General features: G+C 38.5%; 1 protein-coding gene across 6 annotated transcripts in view; it reads left to right on the plus strand.

Moving 5' to 3' along the window:
• csmd3b (CUB and Sushi multiple domains 3b) overlaps nt 1–15618 on the plus strand; it is a 382687-nt gene that overhangs the window by 201585 nt on the left and 165484 nt on the right. For 5 of the 6 annotated variants that reach the window (XM_085147502.1, XM_085147500.1, XM_085147498.1 and 2 more), the window contains exon 5: nt 7330–7537. In XM_085147502.1, the coding sequence (XP_085003628.1) occupies nt 7330–7537 (208 nt within the window). The remainder of the gene's footprint in view (nt 1–7329; nt 7538–15618) is intronic. The other variant, XM_085147503.1, reaches the window with a different exon arrangement.

The following is a 15618-nucleotide window of genomic DNA, read 5'->3' on the forward strand; positions in this document are numbered from 1 at the left end:
ACATGCAGATCTATTCATGGATGCTGATTCATCCATTTATTCTTCTTTAGATAAGTGAGCAGCATGGTGGCACAGTCTTAAATGTGTACTTATATGGTGCTTATGTACTTTAGATGAGCACTCAAAACACTTTTTACTACAATCCTCATTTGCACACTCACACACACATTTGTACAAGCACTTTTTTTCTATACATAAGCCTTTTGTCTAACATTCACACGCACAATAATTGATTGGAGGCAACTGGGGGTTCAGGATCTTGCCCGAGGATACTTCGACATGCAGACTGGAGAACCTGGAGAATTGATCCACTAACCCGTACTACCTCCTGAGCCACAGCCTTCCCCACAGTAGTTACTGCTGTTGCCTCACAGCAAGGGGTTCAAATCCAGCCTGGGGTCTTTCTGTGTAGAATGTGCATGTTCACCCATGTATCTGCGCATTCTCTCCGGGTTCTCCAGCTTCCTGCCACAGTCCAGACATGCATGGGGTTAGATTTGTTGGTGATTCTAAATTGACCATAGGTGTAAAAGTGAGCGTGACTGGCTATTTGTCTGTGTTAACCCTGCAACAGACTGATGACCTGTCCAGGGTGTACTCTACCTCTCGCCCCATGACAGCTGGAATAGGCTCCTGTGACCCTGGTTTGGATAAGCAGAAGAAAATGGATGGATAGATAAGATATGATCTGGAAATAACCATAGCTCTTGATATAATAGCTTTAGGCTGACCGTTACAGACAGTTGTTGGTTCAATCTTAACAGCGTTTTTAATTGATATTTAAAAAAATAATCATTATCAGTCACTTCTACTAATAATGTAATAATCAACCACATTTATTTTTGTGTGTTCATGTGAGTTTATGTGTTGCCTGTAGGTGCAGCAATCTCTGTGTTCCTTCATTATCAGGCAAATATTAAATTAAAAGCTTAACTGATTTACAATCTTGATCAGACTCATTTGTAATAAAATTCTATTTTCGATCTCACTGAAGTTGTTGGCTCAAAATGAAATAATAAAGCTAGTTAGTTTTGGGCATTGTACAGAACAGAGTTGCCTAACCAGAACATATGGCCCTTTATCACTGGTGATTGATGACACAGCCGCTCATATCATCAGCTGGCGCGAAGGTCAAGAACATTATTTGACAATTTCGCAGCAGTACAATAGAGGCGATGAGTAACTTTTAACTGCAGTAAGCCAAGGCAAATGCAAACGGAGGAGAGACGCTCTGGCAGCTAATAATGAGATCCCAAGTGCTGTCTGGTGTAGTCACCCTAAGGTGTTGTTCCAAGGCATCTTTTGTCTTGGTCAGTGTCGGAGGATTGATGTGCTAGATTGCATCACATAATCCTGAAGTACAACCTTTAAGGCTTAACATTCTCAAGAGAGCTGTTTGATGAGGGGAAATAGAAACGTTTGATAACGTTTCATGACAAAGTGTTGAGCCTGCAGTTGTAGAAAAAAAATGTGATTGAATGATGTTAAACTTTTTTTGACCGGGGTATTGAAAGGGATAAATGAATCATTGCAGGTCTTTGAAGAACATTATGTAATTTCTGAAAGTGAAATAATTATATGCAACCTTTATCTGGGAAGACGTGATAAAGGATTTTGGGAGTTTTGTGCTTGTTTATAATTAAGGGAATACAGTTTGAGCCAGTGTCTCACTATAATCTGGACCACAGGATTGTTGAGCTACTGTTGGAGCTTAAAGGGAAATAGGGAGAGCAGGCCAAGACAGCTCAATGGGTAAAGCAGACTAACGAATCGGGCATTTTTTTAAGTCAATTAAAGGGTTTAAATTAGAAAAACTTACATTAATTATGCTGCATTCCTTTTATACTGCAGCCGAGACAGACCAGGGAGCGGTAGGAGATGTAAGGTTAGGCACGGTAATATTTAACACTGTCACACAGATGTGTCATTATGATTGATCAGGCAGGAGCAAGCAGTATCCAAAATTAGCAGGTGCAACAAGGAAATCTGACTAGTTTCATGCCATGTCTGCTGCACACTAACAGAAGGTAATCAGAGTTGGCTATAGGTATCACACCCTCCCCTGTGAACACGCAACAAATGTCTCTTTTTATTAGAGCAGCTGCTCGTGAAGCGGTCTCTGACCAGGCCTGCCATTACTAGATGACACACAACAGAATTAGTGAGGATCCTAATTGCATCATGTGTCAGCTAAAATGATGGCTTTCATAATGAGTTACAGGCTCCATATTTTCATACAATAATGATAAATTTGTAAAAAGGCTTTTGTCGAAGCATCTAACAGCAAGCTTTGACAATAAACAATATAAAATTCATAGTATATACAGTGCTCTGAAAAATGTGTTTGCCCCTCTCTGATTTCTTATTTGTCACACTTACTTTTCTATTCAAACCTACCTGGTTCTGTGTGAAAAAGTAATTGTCCTTGGTTGTTCAATCATGAATTAACTGTGATGAGACACATTTTTTGAAAAAACAGCATCAGTCCAGCATCATGAGCCACTCCCAGGTCTGATTACTGCCAGACTTGTTTAATCAAGAAACCACTTAAACAGAAACTATCTGACAAAGTGAAGTAGCCTAAAAGAGCTCAAAAAGGAACACATAATGCACTATCTAAAGAAACAGATGAGACATCTATCAGTGTGTAAAGGGCTCCAGAGCAATTTCTAAGTCTTTGGGACTCTATTGAATCACACTGAGAGGCATTATTAACAAATGGAGGAAACTGGTGAACCTTCCCAGGAGCGGGAAAGGTTCACCAGCCTTGCAAAATGACTCCAACAGTGAATCAATGGCTCATCCAAGATATCCCAAAAGACCCCAGAACAACATCTAAATAACTTTAGGCCTAACTTGCCTCAGTTAAGGTCAGAGTTCACGGTTCAACAATAAGAAAGAGACTCGGCATAAATGACATCCATGGGAGAGTTGGACCAAAAAGAACACATTCTCACATTTGGCAAAAAACATCTTGATGATCTCCAAGACATTTGGAAAAATATTATGTGGACTGACAGGAAAAAGGTTGAACTTTTTAGAAGGTTTGAGTCCCGTTACACCTCATGTGAAACTAACACAGCATTTCATAAAAAGAACATTATATTAACAGTCAAACATGATGGTGGATGTGTGAAGGTCTGGGGCCTCTTTACTGCCTTAGGACCTGGACAACTTGCTGTAGCTGATTAAACCATTAATTCTCTACCCAAAAATCCTGAAGGAGAATTTGCAGCCATCCTATGGCTCAGGCTCACTTGAGTTATGCAGCAAGGCAATAATCTGAAACACATCAACAACTCTACCTTTGAGTGTCTTAAAATAAACAAAATGAAGGTTTTGAAAATTGTACTCAAAATCCAGAATTAAATCAGATCAAGATGGTTTGGTATGACTTTAAACAGTTCGGCCATGTTTGAAAACCCTCCAGTTTGGCTTAATTATAACAATTCTGCAAAGAAAAGTGGGACAGAAATTCTCCACAACAATGTGAAAGACGTATTGCCGGTTACCGCAGACGCTTGATTGCAGTTCTTCCAGCCAAGTGTAGCACAACCAGTCATTAGGTTTAGGGGGCAATTACTTTTTTACATTGGGCCAGTTAGGTTTGGATAACCGTTTCCCATCTGAGAAATCATAATTTACAAATTGCAATTTGTATTTACTCTGGTTATCTTTGTTCAATATGAAAAGTAGTTGCTTGGATGATCTGAAATGTGAAAGTGTGATAAATAAATGCACCACAGCACTGTATGAAATAACACTGTCTTTTGTTATATGTAGTCAATAATACTATAGTTTTCATTCGGATGCTAACAGGCAGACAGCTTCCAGCTCTTTTAAATCACTTTCTTGTCTGTGGTTTGTGAAGTGCTGCAGCAGCAAAACTTTATTTGATGTGAGCTGCTGCCTCCAATCATCACACAGCACACTGCTGGGATGTTTTTCAGGGAGTGCTGCAAACTCATCAATTCTAGATTCAGTTTAATTTGTCTGAATCCTGCGTTTTTAACATCTCTATACGGACACATGTTCTTGCAAATAAGATAACTTATGGTTTTGGTTATTGCGTTTGACTCTGTGGAGTTATCAGCTCATGTGCTCTGGAGACTAGCGTTGTTGTTACTGGTCTTAAATTGACTACTTGTGCACCTTCCTTTACTGTGACTGCGAGTGCCATTTATCTTTGTTTTGACAAGGTGTCGCTTTTAAAAGTGAGTTATAAAGTTTTCGCTATTTCGAGTATACAGGGGTGTGGGATATGTTTTGCAAACTGTAGATGTTTGATGTATCTTGCATTGCTTCGGTACTGAAACTAGCCAGTGAGCTACTTCTGGATGCCTAATAATAAGCTCAGGAGATACTAATAAGGGAGGCTGTGCGACTCATACACAGGGGACACAAACAGGAAAATGCTGTTTTGCTATCTTAAAACAATTGTTCTTTAATATCCAAATTTTTATTATTTTTAAGGAAGTCAGACACATCGGACAAATATAGTTGATACATTCTAGTTTAGTAACATTTACTGCATTCATTTAAATCGAGCATTTATATTAAAGCACACAATTTAATATTCTGCAGATCAATGCAAGCTTTTTTTTTTCCTTTTACAAGTTAATTTCCTTTTGCTCAATAAAACGCACATCAGTGCACCTTGAGGATATTCCACCTGTCTCTCAGCCTTCACATCACTAAGCTGGAGGGCTGGTGGAGGTGTGTGCATGGGCGTGCACGTCTGCCTGTATGTGTGCGTGGCTGCAGGTGTGTGTCCACTGGTGCTCGTGGACGCCCTGCTGTTGTCATGATAAACCAGTGACAGCTGTCATCCTGCAAGCAGCTCATTCCCATGGTGTGGACACAGGCACACGCACACACGCACACACACACATACACATACAATTACACAAGCATACGCATACACAAACAGACCACTGTTCATTGCACTCCTGCAAATGTGATGGGGTCTCAGCAGGTCTTGGTTCGGTGTGTTGGGTCATTTACACAAATCTCCTTACCTGTCGAGCTGAGGAATGAGAGTCTGCCTGGATAACTGAATGGTCTGTCTGTCAGTGCCTGCCCTGCCTGCCTGCCTGCCTGCTTGTCTGTCTGTCTGTCTATTTGTATGACTGACAGGTTCAAGGGCCTGTGTGAATTGTGTTAAATTAATAAATTGTTAACAAATTAATAATGCATGTCTGTGCTTCATTCTCAGCACATCAGCACCTGTAGTTCGGGACAATGCACAACATTTTTTTTCCATCTCAGCAAATGTGGAACACCGCTTAATGTTTTGACACAGGCACCATTACTAATGACACAGAATTAGTGGAAATGTGTATTGTTCCTAACTTCATACTCTGATCTATTAAAAAAAGGAGTCTGGGTCTGTTTTAAAATTCATTTTAAACCACTTATTTGATTCATTCTGTTTCTCATATCCTATCTGGTGCTGTTTGCACCAACACTTTGCCTAATTCAATCTGATCTCTATTTTTTGTTGGCTTGTTTGTTTCACTATATTTCTGTTTGTCTCTATTTGTTCCTATCTATTTATGTTCCCCTGTTAGCCTCTTTGTATTTCCTGTCTCTACTCAGTGTTCTGTCCGATTTCTAGTATCTTTTAGGAATGTTTCTATTCATTTCTATGGGTCACCATCTGTTGCTAGAGTCTGTGAGTCTTTGACCAAAGTTATTCTCTTCACCCATCCTGTGGGTGGAGCGTGGTTTGGTCCCTACCTTATCTCTGTCATCTGTACATGCATCCCCCCGGGGCAGCACTGCCTGGATGAGCCAAAAAAAAGCGTGCATGTATACCTGACAGTGCCTGTCTACACTCTTGTAAAGGATATGTCTTTTTCACTATATCAGTGAGTGCAGTTTAAGAGACGCACATTTGGTATTCCTCTGTCGTGTCTGAAACTGAATTATGTCAACATGGGAATTCCATTTAATTGAGTGTCATCCCAAATTGCACTTGCTGGTATGTACGAAAATGCATGTCTGCTTTAAGAGTGTGCTACATGCAGTATTGCCTCTTTTATGTATATAACTATAAATTATACAGGTATAATTTATACCATGTTTAAAGTTGGACGCTCTCCGAAAAAAAGGTTCAACATTGTATCTTTTCTCACTGTGATACTGGCAAGGCTCAATTTGCTTTTGATAAATACTGTTTAAAATGCAAAAAATAAGCATTTTCTTTGTAATATCCAGAAATGAATTGGGTATTTAAAACATATGTGTAGATAAAAGTATTTTGAAAAAGTGAATTGAGCACACTCTTCTGAAATAACCTCCCATACAGCCAATGTCCCAGTGACACAACAAGGTCCAATGTAGTATGTTTTTTTCTCACTGAGTGTATCTGTATAAATTATATGTGTATAATTTATGCCGTGTGCACAGCGCAATCCATGTGTCTTTATCTGTTATACAATAATCAGTACTACTGTCAATTTGACAATGCTCGAAATCAGATGTGATCGCCAATTAAAGAAAATCAGGCAAATCGATTTTCACATCTGTTCCATATGTTTTGAACCAAATCAAGGTTTAATTGAAAGATTAACTTTAAAAATGCCAATTGGGAAACATTTGAATCTAAAGTTCCTAGGTGGTGATTGGAGGAGACGAGAGCGGAGCTCAGGAATTGGAGAAACTGGAAACTTACCCTATTATTGGAGGAGAGGACAGCAGCTCTGGGTGTGACAGGAACTGCAGCCTAACCCTTAAACCCCACTTCTAATTCTAACTGGCTAAGAAAAAGCAATAATTTTCTATGACATGTACAGACTTAAAGGCAGATAACTTATAGTCCATAAAGGGCTGTTCAGAGTATCTACTGTACGTGCTAATTTTCATATCTGAAATGCTATGTGGGAGCTCCATATTTCCAAAATATGGTTTTAACATGACTTTACAGTTGATGTGTCATGAGAAAGTTATCCATCTCTAACAATCCAGACACAGCATAACAATCACACTGTAGAGAAAAGAGTGAACCTGTAAGACTAAAAATTACAGTGACTGAGAAAAATCACTTCTTAGAGGGAGAGAGTTGGGGAGTTGGGCTGGCTGAAGATTGATTAAGAAATAATGTTAGCTATATTGAGAATGAGATCTTAATTGCTAATTTGGTAAACAGACAGAATCGATTATACTAAATTGTCGATTGACTCACCCAGTCTAATATAGCTGTGAAAATTAAAACAATTTATTCCAAAAGCAAGAAATTCAATTGAAAAAAAAAAAAAGTCCGCCCCTCGGTCCCTCCTCCTCTCCCTAATCCAGGTTTTCTATTTGTCACTCTGATTTGATTGACAGCTGAGGACACATGTGGGGGCACTGTGAGGGGCGGCAGTGGGGTGGTGACCAGTCCCGGTTACCCCGGCAACTATGGTAACCAAGCCGACTGTACTTGGATCCTATTGGCCGAACCTGGAGACACCATCTCTGTCATCTTTACAGACTTCCAGACAGAGGAAAAGTATGACTATCTGGAAGTGGAGGGATCTGAACCACCAACCATTTGGTGAGTCGTTGTATTCACTTTGCCATGCATGTGTTTATGTCCCCATTAAGGTATTGCTGGGAAAAAGAATTGCTGACTTCTTACGTTGCAGTCCTTAATTGCAGAATGAAAATGACCTACAATTTAGTGTTAAATTCGGAGAAAAAGAGATGCATGCAATCAGTCCTGTGATCAAAATGAAAGCAAGCTGTAGATGCTCTTATTGCAAATGCTCTTATGCCTTTTATGACAAGCAGTAAATGGTGGCTCAAACAGTTACCAGTAGAGCTTCATAGAACCTGCAGCTGGCCAGTAAAATAAAGAGTATAGCGATTACAAGTTCCTGGTATATTTGTTGTCTTGTATGAAAAGTGGTGCTGGTTAAAAATTTAACTTTAAAAAAAAAAAGATTTGGTTGACATTTGAGATCTGACATTTCTGCAAAAGCAGGTGTAGACACTTAGTTGCTGAGTTTATGGTTCAATTCAACCACACTTGGAGTACGGTAATAAAAAGTTAGAATGGGTAATAAAAATAAGCTAGAACTCAAGTAAGAACAGGTAATAAAAAGAAAACATTATTATAGTTATAAAAGTACAGTTTTTATTGCTTGTTTTGGAGGTATAACAGTTTTGACCTGTGACCTGTGTAAGTGTGTGGGCAACTGTTTCATGTACAGTATTTGTGCATGATTCTTGTGTACCTCACAGGAATTAACCGATCTGTGCTAGTTTTATAACCCCATGTTTTCAGATGGTTCACTCATAACAATATTTTATCGCTCTGGCTGTTTATTGATTGTTGTTAAATTAGAGTATTGATCAACCATTGCCTTTGCTGTAACCAATTTGAATCTAATCATGGCTTTGGATTGGAGTATAGGCATGCCTTTGTTGTTGGAAGGAAGTAATAATAGCCAGCTACCTGCTTTTAGGAAAGTGTAGGTGTATCTAGACAGGTGCTCACTTGTGTGATACTTGGAATTATCTTAAATGAAGTCAAGCTATGCTGGTTGCATTTCACACATATCCCAAATTGTGATAGTCGCTATATATATATATAACTTTTAAGATGGCACATTAAAACAATATTTACATATTTAGAAGAATGCATTAAAAGCAAAAGAACAGCATACAAATATTAGGCAGTAAAAACTAGCTTTACAAAAGTCATAAGAAGTCTCCAGTAATGTGTTCTGCCAGTTTACTTTCTTGTACTATAGAATGAAATATGCATTGATGTACTTATGTTATCATGCCCGATGGCCACAAATTCACAGTGAGGAAAAAAAGAACACTAATATTTTCTAATACAATTAAATAATTTGTAACAAATTTTCAGCAAGCATAAAGCCATTTAGGTAATTTGTATCTTGCTTTCACTTTGAACCAGAGGCAAATACAGAACCTTACTGCTGTAAAAACTCACCTTCTAAGAATATTTACAACCACTATTTATGGCTCACTTAGCTTGTTGGCCTTTGGGGGAAAATGTGGTGCTGGCTGGTAGTGTGTGATTTAGTCTGACTGCTGTCTTGGCTCATGTCATATATTACTGTTTAGTTATTTACTTGCTGAATTAACTCTGGAGTCACATACTAAGGTCGCTGCATAGGTTGATTTTCTCATATCATGGGTCTTCTCTGGCAGTCAGGTTGGTCATGCGGTTATAGTTTTCTACTGAGAGGAAAACAGAGACAATCTGGTGTACAGCCTGGAACAAAACTGTTACCAACCTGTCCCGATGCCAATAGAAGCACCTGCTAAACATTTACAGTTGAGGTTTTCTTTCAGGTCAGTGTTTTCTGACAGCCCAACAAGTTTTGATGCAATACATTTAGCACATGTTATCTGTCAGTCCAGTGGATAAATGTATAGCTGAAAACCATGAGGGACTTAGCATGTCAGTTCTAGGTCTGCACTTCAAACAAAGTATCATACATTGCTGTGCAAAGTCTTGAGGCACCCCTCATTTCTTTATTTTTTGCCTTGAAAATGGGAAACAGGTGCAGCACATTTATTTATTTTATTTATTCTTCAGCACAGCCGGAACTCTCTTAGGCAGCTTTCTTGTAATTTCTTGAAGTAGTCTTCAGGAATAGTTCTCCAAGCTTTTTGGAGGACATTTCGATGCTCTTTGGATGTTGGCGGCCTTTTGTTCTGCTCTCTGTCAAGATGACCCCACAATGCTTCAATAATATTGGGGTCTAGGCTCTGGGGGGTTTTCTATCCAGTATACTTTTAGTGCATTGGTGATGTGTTTGGGATCATTGTCATGCTAAACAAAAAAAACAAAACAAAACTATCGCAACCTTTTCTCCCTGGTTTCCTTCCTTATGAATGGCTTCTTGAGAGCCACCCTTCCACTGAGACCATTTCTGATAAGGCTTCCGTGAACAGTAGATGGATCAACTGAAAGGGCAGATGCATCTCTCAGACCTTTGACATTGCTTTCAGCTTCTGTTCATCTGCTTTAGATAATGTTTTAGGCCTTCCATGTCTTCTTTACTTCTGTTTTCTGTTTTTAGGACACATTAGATAGAGTAGTGTTTCCTGACCTTTTGGAGCCACGGCACATATTTCACATTAGGAAAAATCACACGGCACACCACCAAACACAAATGTCACAAAAAGCATATTGATCTTTTTCCCCCCGCACACCACGCATAGCGAAATTGGCTCGGTTTGTTCCCAGTATACCAGTTTTGCTTTCTTCTGACCGCTACTCATGCTAGGGCCTTCATCTGGATCGGAATTTTCTCCAGGACCCAGGTTAGACTGACAACTTTTTCTTTTCAAATATTTATCAATTGCTATTACACGCTGTGTTGTCTCACTCGCAGCATGACTATTATGTAATTTCTTCTTTGTCTTCTTCTCATTTACTTTCAGTTGGCGACCCATTTAATTAGAGCAGGTAGTTGTACTGCCCTCTAGTGGAAGAGAATGTAATTGTTCTTCCTGTTACTCAGGCCGGTCGCTTAGGCTAAGTTCACACTGCAGGTCTTAATGCTCAATTCCGATTTTTTTGATCAAATCCGATTTTTTTGTCTGCTTGTTCACACTACAAATAAAATGTGAGCGCTCTAGTGTGAACCCTCAAAGCGGCCCGCATGCGCAAAAGAAGACGTCACACACAACGTGCTCTGTTTCGACCCAGAGCAAACAGTATTGTTTGACTGATGGCCCTTAATATAAAAACTTTGGACTTTACGTTTCCCAATTTTTGCTTTAAGTTATTTTGTTATTTACACAATAATGTAAATAACCTAATAATTATCCTTATTGCTGTTTTAGAGGAGCGGTGCTTCAAAGAATAGTTGCAGATTTCTGTCAGAATCTGCAGATTATGCAGTACAAATAAAATGTTCACGTTTCGCCAACGTTGTCTTCCCAACAGTTTCACTGACATCTACACTGGATGGCCAGGAAGCCTTCGCGATGTCTTCTCGGGCACTTCTCCGGAGCTGATAATTGGCATCTGTCTTGTGTCAGTGACGTAAAAGACGGATTTAATGTGACATGACCGTTCACACAGCAGTCGCTTTCTAAAACATCGGATATGTATCGGATTCAGTACCACATACGAAAGTGACCCAGATCGGATTTGAAAATATCGGATTTGTGCCGTTCACACTGTCATACCATGATCGGATATGGGTCGCATAGGGTCAAAAAAATCGGATCTGATGCGCTTTCATCTGCAGTGTGAACGTAGCCTTTGTGTACTAATCAGGTGGAACCAGATAATCTTCCTATGTGCCGGGGCACACTGGTTGGGAAACGGTGAGATAGACCATGCTGATAAATGCTAATTTTGTGACGAATAGCTCTTTGGGAATAATTTTATTGTTGCAAAAATATTATTTTAAGCTTGTCAATCTGTGTTGTATTTTATTTTCCATAGATTCAGCTCTAGAAATGTAATCTTATTGTGTGTTTTGGTGACAGGCTGCTAGTAACAAAGAGCCTAAAGACACAGTGAAAATTGTCAGGTACAAGGACTGGAGTGAACATGAGTCAAAAAGCAACCAACGTCCAAAGAAAACCTCTGAAAGACCTTCAAAGAGCACTTAAAAGGCAGGAAAGTATTCCTCTTGGAAGCAAAATACAAAGAATTAGTTGGTGATTCAAGACTTTTGCAGAGTACTATACGTATGAGTCTTCCCGTCTAACATTGATTGCCTCGTGGCTTGACAAAATAACAATTTCACTCGCTCTTTTTTTTTAATGCAAAGTTATTTTTCCAATAAGTTATTGAGCCCAAACAAATTAGATTTTCCAGTTAGCTTCAATTCAAAGAACAGATACAAATCACATCCATTCATGTGTTTGTGTTTTGTTTTTTGTTTAAGTATCCATGCTGGTTTGCATGCGAGTAGATTATTTTTTCATTGACTGTCCTCTCTGTCCTCATAGAAATTCTTGAAACTTGATATTGACAAAAAGTCACTCTGTCAACAACACTGTTCCCATGCCCCCACTCTGTAAACACTGTCTTATCAGAACGATTATAATTATGGAAGGGAGGAACACATTAAAATAACATTAAAACAGTTGAGCAGGTAGCATGCTTTATATTTGAAGTCAGCAACACCTAAAGGCAATTTCTGTTATAAGAGATTTCTGTTTATGCACTGCATTAGGAGTCCAAAGAAGCCGATCTTATCAGAGCATTTGTGGGAACGGATTACACAGACATTCTTTTGAAGTGATCTTGACAATGTCAATGCCATTAGCACCGTTAGCATTCAGCAGAAGGAAAATCAGGCCAGCTGTTTCTGGTTAAATTGACAGGAGCCTGTTGACAGTTGTTTTTTCTTTGTAAATGGTTTTTTCCCAAAGCCTATTTGAGGTAAGACATCCAGATTGCAAAACATGCCCAGATGCTTTGTAAAAATAAAAAAAGGCATTACTTTTGCTCGCTTTTGAATTCATACAGCAGTGGTTAAAGCCAGTGACAAGAATTTATTAGATTTTGTTACTCAGAAGAGGTTTGTATTATCACTCAATGTATTACTGCTATTTGGATCTGAAAGAGTTTCTTTTTTTTCACATACATACATATATATATATATATATATATATATATATATATATATATATATATATGTATGTGTGTGTGTGTGTATATATATAGGCATATAGAGAAATCTTAACAAAGAAGCTCCACAGAGAGATTGACCTTGCTGTTCAACCCCAAGCTGGTAGGGGGAGCATTTTATTAAACAGTTGCTGGTGCTACAATGTGCTTCAAGCGTCAATAACAGCATAACAGAACTCACTTATGGTACTGCATTCTTTCTATAAAACAATAACTGTCAGTGACTTTGTACCGTAGTATAAACACAACATTAAAGATAACAGTTAAAAGTAACGTAACCATAAACAATAAAACAAGAACATCTAAACAGCAACACATGTCCCAAGGCATGATGGGAGAGAACTAGTTGCTCCTCCAACACACCACAATATAAATATATATATATATATATATATATATATATATATATATATATATATTAGGGGTGCAACGATACACAAAATTCACGGTTCGGTTCGATACTTTGGTGTCACGGTTCAATATTTTTTCGATACAAAAAAAAATGTTCATGCCTTTTTAATTTATCATTTATTAAAATTATAAATATATATTTTAACTCAAAAGTACAGTTTTTAAATTTAATGTTGCTGAAACAACAAAGTAATAAAAAAAAAATCTATCTGATTGAGAAATCACTCATCTTTGGAAAAGAGAGTTTATTACAGAGAAATGTCTCTTTCCAAAATAAAATTAAAAATTAAAGCTATACTATACGCTTCGTCTGGGCTATATTTTCAGCAGCATATTAAACATATCAGGTCCCCATAAGGAGAATCATGTGCTAACGGCTGTCTAAATGATTCGGGTAAAGTTTGTAGCATGCGTGCTTGTTGTTTTTGCCTGCTTCCACTTGTCTTTGCACTAGGATGATGTCAGAGTAAATGTGCAGTCATATTCGTTGTGTTCCCTCTAGTGCTGTCAGTGTTAATCTCGTTGAAATGACGTTAACGCCACAACACGTCAAATCTCCGTTAACGAGCTACCGCGGATCGCCCAGTGCGTGGGGCTGGACGGCCAACACGTTAACGAGCAAACTGCGCTAACGCACTAGTTCCCACCAATGTAATTGAGCATTGCGTAGCACATCCGACATACTGTTTTACTTTTGTCCATGACGCGCTTACCTTCAGTGTCATACGTCACATGAAAACCAAAACAGTTCCAAACGCCAGATCTGAATGAGGGTGGGGGTGGTTCAATTTGCCATGTTGCAAGGAGAGCTTAACTTCTGTCTCGCTAGCTTGCCCTGCGCTCAGTGAATCTGCGTTCGAATACTCCGCCTAGGCTGCACTGTCGAGCACAGATCCACTGAGCTCTCAACACAGACAGCACTGTCAGAAGAAAAGTTGATAAAATAAATTAAAAATTTTGTATTGTTTGATACATATGCGTACTGAACCGAAAGCACTGTATCGAATGGTTCAATATCGATACGAGTATTGTTGCACCCCTAATATATATATATACCCGTGTTGAAAAAAAGGTTGCAGTACCTTTAAGAGCTGACCTATTACATGTAATTGGCTCTTGGAGCTGTTACAAATAGACAGACTATTTTCTAGGATTGTATAAAATTGTGTTTCTATGTGCGCATTTCACATTTGTTTCATAGCTGAAATGCACCTTTTGCTTCCTTTTTCTTCAATTTTTGGAATCACCATTATTGTTATTACCATTGCTTTAAAAAGAAAAAAAAATAGGCCTGGATTATTAGAAATTTGTCTTTTCCTTCAATTTGAGTTTTTGTTCAGCTATAGTGCTTTTTTGTTATTATGATACACCGACTGAATTTAATGTCACGTCGTACAACCATAACACAGTTCTATGATGAAACAATTTAAGACGGGTAAATATCCAGAAGCCAAGTTAAAGATACATTGGAAGGTGTCTTAACTAATCAGAGTGTCCCTGGAAAGTCCCAGGACTTGGAAGGGTGCAAATGAGTTCCTTATTATTTACTGTGGGCAAAATAAACAACCAGCTGATTTGACATCAAAGGGAGTGTGCTTTTAAAATAGGTTCAAACGATATTTGGGTATCTAACAGATATCAGTAACAGTGTAGGTGTTTTTGCATCCCTAAACTGGTAAAAAATTATCATCAAAGTTGGCTTGATAGGTGCTACTTTTTCTCTAGAAGTTATTAAATAAACATTTGGCATGTACAAGCAAAGGCGTAGTTCACTTTAAATGACATCATTAGCATTGGCAGAATGTAAGCTATTGACTCTTTTGCTGCATGATAGTTCTTGTAAATGCCAGCACTTGATACCTGATTTCCTCAAAAATTGACTCACAACACCAAGTGCTAATACACTAATTTCCATAGACAATTTAGGCAAGAAGCTAATAGCTAAAATGCTAATTTTCACTGCAATTAGAACAGAAAGTTAATGGCTAATTTTCCAGTAATAGTGAGCGCTTGGAATAATTTGCTATGTGTTTATCAATTGCTTTGGGGCTATCAGCAGCGTTTTCACACTCACACCGCCGTACTCAGATACAGCCTACATCCATGTTCATACACATTGTCACTTCTCACACACATTCGCAAACGTGCACATCCACCGAGACCCTCTCCTTTTCAGACACTTGTGTCTAATCAGTATGCAGAGAGGTTTGCTTGTGCCTATGAGAAAAGTATATCACTGCAAACTAAATGCCTGTAATCCTAGCCTAACACTACACACTCATACACACAAGCACACACTTATTATTTTTTGTTGTTTCAGAGTCAGTTGCCCTTGAAACCAAGTAGAGCATCTTAAATAGAAGTATCTCTTTCTCTCTCTCTCTGCCTTGCTTCTTCTTTCTCTCTCTGTCTCTCTCTTTCTGTCACTCCATTCTTTCATATCTGTCTACCTGACTACAGAAAATGGCACACTGTTTAGTGCACTTAGGTACACCTACTTGACAGCTCGTCACAAAATCCATGGTAATGGTGGACTCGGCTATTCAAACTCTGTCATTTATCAATTCCCTGCTTGTCTAGAAACACTT

The sequence above is a fragment of the Neolamprologus multifasciatus genome, chromosome 22 (assembly GCF_963576455.1).
Source record: "Neolamprologus multifasciatus chromosome 22, fNeoMul1.2, whole genome shotgun sequence".
Taxonomy (NCBI): Eukaryota; Metazoa; Chordata; class Actinopteri; order Cichliformes; family Cichlidae; genus Neolamprologus; species Neolamprologus multifasciatus.